The sequence below is a fragment of the Marmota marmota genome, unplaced genomic scaffold, assembly GCF_001458135.2.
Source record: "Marmota marmota marmota unplaced genomic scaffold, marMar, whole genome shotgun sequence".
Lineage (NCBI taxonomy): Eukaryota > Metazoa > Chordata > Mammalia > Rodentia > Sciuridae > Marmota > Marmota marmota.
Window position 1 is genome coordinate 7802957 of NW_026000241.1, and position 9570 is coordinate 7812526.

Here is a 9570-nt window from a genome sequence, read left to right on the forward strand (position 1 = left end):
ACTGACAAGGCCTGTGGACCTCCCTGCAGGGGACCAGTTACATCTTCAAGATCAAAGGTGAGCTGGCAAAGATGTAAGTATCCATTCCTTTCTGGAATCAGGGGTCAATTGTACATGTTGCTGGCCTGGTATGTGGTCAGGGCCCATGCAGAATACCAAAGTGCAAGACAGGAATGGGAACCTAGGTTGCCATGGTAACAAGAGGGAACATCTCTGGGAAGAAATTAGAAATGGATGCCATTAGCTCAGGCCCATATTATCATTGTAAGTGATCCCTGTCCCAGTCAGGGAAAGGGTGTGTCAGCATTTACAGACTCCTCTAATGTACCTGATATAAAGACTCTCTCCCATCATAGCCCAATTCAAGTCACCAAAAGTCTTTTGGGGGTCTGTTTTGTTTTGTTTTGGCACTGAGGATTGAATCTAGAGTCACTTTACCACTGAGCCACATCCCCAGGACTTTTATTTTTTATTTTGAGACAGGATCTCACTAAGTTGCTGAAGCTGGCTTTGAACTTGACATCCTCTTGTCTCAGCCTCCCGTGTAGCTGGGATTACAGGTGTGCACCACTGCACCTGTAGAGCTTAACACTCAGCTCAAAAAAACAAACACACAAAAAAAAATCCAGGAAATTTAATAATTGACTCTGACACAACACAACATCCTGGGTTCTGCCTGAAATCCACCACACCAGTTCACTAAGAGAGGTGAGCATGACAGGTAACAAAGTAAAAGCCCTGTGAGACTCTGCCGCCTGCTCCTCTCAGGCAGGGGTATCTGCGTTTTACTGGGTTTGGGCTTGAAGCAGGCCTAAGGCAAGATGCAGGCAGGAGTCATTCATTTGGGAGGCTACTGCAAAAAGCCCCAGCACTGGGTTGGGGTTGTGGCTCAGTGGTAGAGCACTTGTCTAGCACGTCCGAGGCCCTGGGTTTGATCCTCAGCACCAAATAAAAATAAATAAAATAAAGACATTGTATCCAACTACAACTAAAAAATAAATATTAAAAAAAAAAAGCCCCAGCATTTCAGAGAAATGAAATAGGACAAGGAATCAGAAGAGGATGTGTCCCCTGTTGGTGGTCAGGGCACAACCTAGCTGAGGGCTCCAGGAAATGAGCTGCTCCCTGGATCAGGACCTCTCTAGTACTTTCTGTTGGCAAAGAGCCATAGATGCTTCCAGTCAGTCCCAGAATGGCCAGTGAGTAGGACAGGGGCAGTTTGAAATGCCTGTGCAACAGAGCTGGGACCTGGCCATCCCTTAGCATGTGTCTTCTAGCCCGAGCTCCTCATTCCACTGAGCAGGATTCACATTTGTTTTTTGTTTGTTTGTTTTTTTGTTTGGATACCAGGAATTGAACTCAGGGGCACTCAACCCCTGAGCCATATCCCCAGCCCTATTTTTTTAATATATATATTTATTTTTTAGAAGTAGTTGGACACAATACCCTTATTTTGTTTATTTATTTTTATGTGGTGCTGAGGATTGAACCCAGGGCCTCGTACGTGCCAGACAAATGATCTACTGCTGAGCCACAATCCCAACCCTCCCAAGCCCTATTTTGTACTCACTGAGTACTTAGTGCCTTGCCATTGCTAAAGCTGGCTTTGAACTCGTGATCCTCCTTGTCTCAGCCCTGGGATTACAGACATGCTCCACCATATCCAGCAGGATTCACGAAATTTTTTTTTTTTTTTTTTTTTTTTTTTGGTACTGGAGATTGAACTCAGGGGCACTGGACTACTGAGCCACATCCCATCCCTATTTTGTATTTTAATATTTAGAGGGGGCTGGGGATGTGGCTCAAGCGGTAGCGCGCTCGCCTGGCATGCGTGCGGCCCGGGTTCGATCCTCAGCACCACATACCAACAAAGATGTTGTGTCTGCCAAAAACTAAAAAAAATAAATATTAAAAAAATTCGCTGTCACTCTCTCTCTCTCTCTCTCTCTCTCTCTCTCTCTCTCTCTTTAAAAAAAAAAATTAGAGACAGAGTCTCATTGAGTTGCTTAGTGTTGCGCTTTTACTGAGACTGGCTTTGAACTCCTGATCCTCCTACCTCAGTCTTTGGAGCGGCTAGGATTACAGGTATGTACCACTGCGCCTGGCCAGGATTCACATTTTTTTTTTTTATTTTTTAATATTTATTTATTTAGTTGTAGTTGGACACAATGCCTTTATTTTATTTATTTATTTTTATGTGGTGCCTAGGATCAAACTCAGGGCCTCACACGTGGTAGATGAGAGTTCTATCACTGAGCCACAACTTCAGGATTCACATTTTAAATGATACAAATTTTTGGTACCGTTTGGTCCCTAACCAACAGTCCATACCTCAAATCTGCTTCCCAGCTGAGGAAACTGTGAGGCTTCCCCAAGCCAGAGGAAAAGCCAGGAAAGGTGAACTTTACAGAGATAAGATTTTCAAGAGGAACTTTATGGGAATTATACCAGCAGGACAATAGAACCTGATCATCGAGACCAGACTGTGTTGATGTGTTATCAAAGGGCCTGGGTGGGCTGGGGAGATAGCTCAGTTGGTTGAGTGATTGCCTTGCATGTCCATGCCAAGGCCATGGGTTCAATTCCCAGCACCACATATTAAAAAACAAACAACAAAAAAACCCACAAAGGCCTGGCCCCTCCCTTAAGTATCACCTCTGTGAGCAGAAGCAGGTCCACAGCATTTCCACCACGACTAGACTTAGGAGACCTCCCCAGGTGCCTTCTGGGTTTCAACAGAAGAGGGCGGCAGCTGTGCAAAGGGCCTGGGGAGGGCCCTGAGGATGAAGATGCTGTCCTGGACCTCTTGACCCTGCCACCACAATCCATGCCTCTTGCATGAAACAGCCACCCACTCACCTGTGCATCTCATTCACACACACACGTGCCCACACACATGTGCATGCACACACAGGCCTCCAGAGTTGAGGACTCCCTTGTAGTGAAGGGGAGGAAGCAAGACAAGTGAGACAGAAGTTGCTTTCACACAGTTTATTGTTCAGAGTCCAGAGGCAGGGCGGGACAAACTCTAGGACCGTGACCTGGGCACAAGACTCTGAAAGAAATCCTTGATTTTCCTGCCAATGTTCTCAAGTTTTTCACCAATCTTCTCTCCACCCTTTTGGAGGAGCCCACCTAGCCGGGCAATTTTCTTGAAATGCTGGGGCTGTACAACAGGAAGAAACAAGTTCCTTAAAGGGCTGCACTCAAGGGTGCAAGACCCCTGTCCACTTAGACCTCCCTCAGGGGATTTGGAGCACCAGTTCACCCTCTTCTGACTGTGACCTTTGGAGCACATAGCTGAATCCCTACTCTTAATAAAAAGATGGAAAAAAAATGAGGCTCAGAAATGGCAAGGGGCTCCCCAGGGTCCTCAGAGCCCACTACCCTAAGTCAGGGCTCTCAGCCTTCAGCAGGAGTCAGAATCTCCAGAAGAGCTTATTACAATACACATTGCTGGACCTCACCCCAGAGTCTCATTCAGTAGTTCTGTATGGAGCCCAAGAATGTGCATCTTTAACAAGATCCCAGGTAAGGACCAATCTTTAAGAACCACTGCTCTAAGGAATTGCAGGGTTGGCCCTGGATATGGGATCAGGCTAAGGGAGGACCCCTGGGTAGAAGGAGGTTTTTCCTGCTCTGGGTAAGGCAGTGGCTGACTGGTGGACAGATTATCCATGTGCCATTCTCATCAGCCCCTGCATCCCAGAATAGCCCACTCACCCCGTCACAGTTGATGTCAAAAGAGTCCCTGGCCGGGTCCAGGGTGACTGTTCCCACACATCGCTTCACCAGCTAGAAAGGGAATGCTCAAAGTCAAACTGGAAACCCTTTACCATAACTCCCAGCCCTGCCTTGGTGGCTGGAAATGTTCCCCAAGGACCCTTTATCCACTCTTCAGGAGGTACCTACCCACCATCACCCCCAGCCCCAACCTCACCCCATCCTCTTTGAAGTCACACTGCTCCAAGGTCTGCTGGGTCGTCTTGGGACATACTGTCTCCTTCACTGTGAAGCTCACAGGCTTTGGGGTATCTGGGTCCTCATCCTGGTCAAGGAAAGAAGTGGGGAGTCCAGGCTCGAGCCCAGTTTTTCTTTCTCTGATCAGTCTTCCTGACCCCCATCAAGAGAACAGCCTTTCATCAACATCTATTATGTGCCAGGCACTGAGAACAGAGAGGAGGAAGATAAGCCCCTTTCTGACCTCCTTAAGCAGCCCTAATGAGGGGTATCTCCCCTCTGGGGGAGAGGGAAACCAAAGGCTTCCTGGAGGATGAGACCATCAGGACCTCAAGCCTGGCCAGAGCCCTTCTTTATACAGAGAGACAGAAGAATCAATAACCTCACCCTTGTCCCTGGAGGTCCCAGAAGTCCCTGCAGCCTGTGTGGGGTAGGGATGGAGTACATCTGCCACAGCAGAATGCTAAGGTTGAAAAACATCACGCTAGGAGAGGACATAGCTCCAGGAAGTTTCCCTGGAAAAGGGAGGATCACACCAACAGGAGGAAGTGCTTTCCTGGCAGGAGACAGAGCAGAAGCCCAGTGTGGCCAATCCTAGCCAGAGCAGAGTCAGCCCTCCCTGCCAGCTCACCCCCTGGGACTGGGAATCCAGGCTCAGGAGGCGGTAGAGGTTGGCATCTGAGGACTGCTGGTTGAAGCCATCCACAGCACGGAGCACAGCCTCCTGGTAGCTGAGGGTCTGGGCTATGGCTAGAGGCATCATCAGGCCCAGCAGCAACAGCAACAGTGACTGCCACTCCAGAAAAGAGCCGCCTTCTCTCTGTGTCTGCATGGTCTCCAAGACTGCTTCCTCCAACCCACAGGAGCCTCCTTTATGCTCAGCCTGAGCCTGATGCAAAGACCCAACCACAAGCCCTCCTGACCCAGCCCCATCTTGGGCTGGCCGCCAGGGCCTGGGCTGCAGCTCAGCCCCACTGTCTGCTGTCATCTCATGGGGGCTGGGCAGTGCGCCAGATCGGCCTGATGTGCAAGACAAAGAAATAATTTCCCCATCTCCCTGAAATGGCCTCAAGAGATTTCATGGCCTGGGTTGCTCAAGAGTGTTGAGTCCCTGAAAAGAGGAAGAAAGCCAGTTCCTGCCCTGCACACTGTCTGAGTGGACACTCAATTAACATTTTTTTTTTTTGGTACCAGGGATTGAACCCAGGGGCACTTGACCACTGAGCCACATCCCCAGCCCTTTTTTATATTTTATTTAAAGATAGGATCTCTCTGAGTTGCTTAGGGCCTCACTAAATTACTGAGGCTGGCTTTGAACTCATGATCCTCCTGCCTCAGCCTCCTGAGCCTCTGGGATTATAGGGGTGTGCCACTGCACCTGGCTTCAATTAACTTTTGATGAATAACAGTATCTGTGCCCCTACGCTAGATATACTCTCCCACCCAAGGGAGAAGTTTTCCCCACACTCAGTTCAAGGCTGGACCACCCTGTTCCCTGTACCTGGCCTTCAGTCAACTCAGGGACTTGGCTCCATGTCTCCCTCTCCTGGATCCTTCTCTGTTGCCTCTTTTCAGTCTAAAAATGTCCTGGGACCCCTCGCACCCAGCAGATGTGGCCTTTGGCCCTAGGTCCTCCTCACCTGAGCCTGAGGCAAAGCTGTCTATACTGGATGGACCAGCTTTTTCACTCACACTCAAGCCCCAACAGGCAGGCCAGCCCTCCCTGAGTCCAGTGACCACTCTCAAGTCTTGTCTTACTGTATATAAGTGCAGGTGACAGCTTCTCCGCCTGAAACTGCCCTGGCCCATCTCCCCAGCTGCCATTCTCCCGCTTTCCCTACTGTCTTTGCCTCTTCCAAGGGCTGTCCTCTTAATATCAGGGGCTTGGGCTGCTTCTCTTCCAAGTTCTCAAGTCTTCCTGTATACATCCCCTCCCAGGACACCAGTTACAGTGAACCAGACACCACCTGGTCTGTATCTCTGAGTTCAAAATTCCCATGAATCCCCTGGTTGTCCCCACTGGGCTCCCTCACCTGATCTGTTGAATACTCACTAAATAAGCCCTGAGCTGAAAATCTGAGGAACAGCCCACCTGCTCCTTCCTCTCCTGGGGACACACCCTTCAGACCTCCCCTACCACCTACCTTCTCTTCCATGAATTGCCACCCAAACCTCCAGACTCCACCTTCCCTGAGTTCCAGGGTCTCCCCAGACTGCAGTCTACCCTCTACACCATTGTCCAGGGGCTCTTCCTAACCACTGCTTTGGGCATTTTAAGCCACTGATTTTAGAAGCCTACACACCCCGGGTCTAGCATCAAGACCTGTAGCCCTGTTTCTCCCCATGGCCCTCACCACAGCCCTGCACACCCCAAGTGCCAGACTGCCGCACACATCCCAACCACTTTGGCTCACTAAGCCTCCTGCCCTTTCTCCCAATTGCACCGCATCCTTCTGTTTGGTGTATCCTTCCACCAGCAAAGCTTTCCCTGGCTTCCAACCAGACATAGCAACCTCTTTCTCTTTGCTCCTGCAGCCTCCAAAAAGTCTCCCCTGACTTGACCTCAAATGATTCCTTGTCCAGTAGCTGAGACTATAAGCTGAGGTGGCTGGGTTGGGCCGGGGGGAGAACACAGCTGTGAGAGGGAATGAATCAAATTATGGTTCCAGTTCCTCTGTGGACTGGCCATGTGGCCATGAGGCCTGGGGTAACTTTTGACCTTTGATGATATGGGTTCCTTAGGGGCTTGGACAGGACACATTGAAAGGACACACTGATGATACACTGGCCTGGGAGGAGGAAGGAGAAGTGGGCTTCTGTGCAACCTGGTTTCACAGTCCAGTGTTACCCTGGTGGCCTATTGGTCAAGCACAACTTGCACATCAAGCCCTTTATAACAGCTGGGGAAAGGATCATCCAGAAAAGGGACATCGGGCCCCTTCGGACTCTGCTGGTTCCTTTACTTCGTCACCAGCTTCAGAGTCCCCAAGAAGCCAAACTGGGACAGAAGTGGGTGTGAATGTTAGTCCTTAGACTAGAATGAGACCTACCTCCTCCTGCATTCCTCTAGATGGGATCCAGCACTGTCAGAGTCCCTCCTAGCCAGCCATAGGGGACATTCTACCTCAGCCATTTTTAGGCTGTCCTTTCTCCTAGAATCTTTCAAAGCCCAAATGACTGACACCAGTCCCATGATACAAGTTAGAAGTCTGGGGATGGAAATGGCGTTCAATGGTAGAGCACTTGTCTAGTATGTATGAGGCTCTGAATTCAAATTCCAGCACTACAAAAAAAAAAAAAAAGAAACCCAGAAGTTTGGCCTTGAAGGCACACATCTCCCCTAAGGGCCACAACATGGGGCCCAGGCTTATCAGATTCAAGAGAGAGTCTCCTCTAGGGCTGGGTATATTTGGTTGGAGTCCATCATGCCATCATGTAAGATAGGGAGGCTGACCAGAGCCTTAGAAAGGAGAGAGGTTCATACCAGCTTTTCTTTTCATATGTCTCACACTCTAACAAGGTAATCAGGAGGTTCTAAGAGAGATCAGAATCAAGGGGGAAAAAGTGAAACTTTTCACATCAAGTTTTGAGAGCTGGACAAATATCCCTATGTCCCAACATCAACCCTTCCCAAAGGCTCATCCCATCCTGCAGACCAAAGAGGCACCAGCTCCTATACATTACAATCAGAGAAATAAGCCTCTAAGGCCACTGAAGGCTCTGGAAGATCTTCCATGAATTAGCAGATGCTGGAACCCCTTCCCAGTCCAGAATCTCTCTCTCAGTGGGTGACAAGAAAAAGAAAAGAGGGCTGAGGTTGTGACTCAGTGGCAGAGCGTTTTCCTAGCACATGTGAGGCACTGGGTTTGATCCTCAGCACCACATAAAAATAGGTAAACAAAATAAAGGCATTGTGTCCATTTACAACTAAAAAAGAAAAGAAACAAAAAGGAGCTGGATTGGAGATATAACTCAGTGGTAGAGCACTTGCCTCGCATGCAATTCCTGGTACCAAAAAAATATAGAAATCTGCCCCTTGCACCAGGCTGCCTTTGTTCAGGCCTCAACCCTGCTGTTAATAGCTGTATGGTTTGTCCTGAACACAGGCATAACTGCTCTGCACCTTAGTCTCTTTCCTTGTAAAAATGGGGATAGCATTACAGGGAGGATCTGTTTATAGAATTATTTTCTGGGCCAAATGCAGCATCGGTGTGTGGTTGGTATATATGAGTTGCTGCTTTAGTTGTTGTTATTGTGAACCCTTAGGTTAATACTTCAGAAGTAAATATGGACCCCAGGAGGGAGTGAAATTGGTGACTTATGCCATGAGCTGATGACACTCAGGGAAGTTGCAATCCTCCAAATGAAGGTTTTACACAAGGTGAGCTCCAAAAGGCTTTTGAATTTTTATAGGATCAAACAAGAAAAAAAGAAAAGAGACTTTGATGATGGAATTTTAAAGGCCAGCATAAGTACAATATTTTATTACAGAATCTCAAGTGTTATTGCTAGTTGGAGCCAAGAGATAGTAATGGCTCACAAGTCCAACCACCACAGGAACTCCCTATGCCACACTACAGAAGCAAACATGTAGGTCACATGCCTGTGTGATCCCTCCAGCAAGAGGAGGGAAGCAATTAGATGTAAGACATCCCAACTTGCTCAGTTGCTCACAGATACGATTTAACCTCCCTCACTCTGCCATAGAATGAGGCCACTGAGGTCCCCCTGAGGATCTGCGTGGACTGCAGTGACAAAGAGTGTGCACACAATACCTGACACATAGCATGTGTGCTTAAAGTGCCTGAGCAGTCAGCCCTCCCTCTCCCACAGACCCCAATGGACTTCCAACTCTGCAAAGCAGCTAAGCGAGGATGACACAGGGGATGGCCATGCACAGATAGCTCAACCTTTACTTCTATCAAGTTACCTCCCCTCCCTGAGTCTGTTTTCTTGAGCAAAATTGGAAACAATAACCCCAACACTGCTGAACAGCAATGCACTGGGGTCAGATGTATGTTCAGAGACAGAAGTTCCCTTCCCGTTCCTGGGCCACGGGCAGAGTGCACTTACACTCTGTGGCCAGCAGAGGGTGACAGCCACAGGCTCTGCCCAGTCTGCACAACACCCCCTTTCAGGCTTTATTTCTTCTCACTGGCAGGATAGCTTTGCCAGAAGACCTGAGGTAGGGGGGGTGGTCCCAAGCACCATCAGTTCACCAGCTGCTTGACTTGGAGCAAGTTGCTTTGTTTTCCTGTGAATGTCCTTGTCTGTAGGATGGGAATGACGTGATCTGCAATGCCTGTGTGGGGACAAATGTGACCATGGGTGAGAAATTCCATGTTCACTATAAAGTCCTAGACTCCAGGGCATTTTTGTGAGTGAGGTCAGGGTCAGATCTCTTTGTTCTGCACTGCCTTAGCCCAACTGACCCAAACAGACACATACGTTTGCAGAAAAACTTGAAAATTGGGCTGGGGATGTGGCTCAAGCGGTAGCACGCTCGCCTGGCATGCGTGCGGTCTGGGTTCGATCCTCAGCACCACATACAAAGATGTTGTGTCCGCCAAAAACTAAAAAAAAATAAATAAATATTTAAAAAAAAAAAAA

At 48.6% G+C, this 9570-nt stretch overlaps 1 protein-coding gene across 1 annotated transcript; it reads right to left on the minus strand.

Annotated features, from left to right (window-relative positions):
• Nucleotides 1–2976: 2976 nt before the first annotated feature.
• LOC107145596 (cathelicidin antimicrobial peptide-like) lies at nucleotides 2977–4963 on the minus strand. The gene is made up of 4 exons (XM_015489615.2): nucleotides 4592–4963; nucleotides 3941–4048; nucleotides 3724–3795; nucleotides 2977–3166 (listed from the first exon to the last, which is right to left on the minus strand). The coding sequence occupies exons 1-4, from the start codon at nucleotides 4946–4948 to the stop codon at nucleotides 3029–3031; spliced, it is 675 nt and encodes a 224-aa protein (XP_015345101.2). The 5' UTR covers nucleotides 4949–4963; the 3' UTR covers nucleotides 2977–3028.
• Between the last annotated feature and the right edge of the window lie 4607 nt (nucleotides 4964–9570).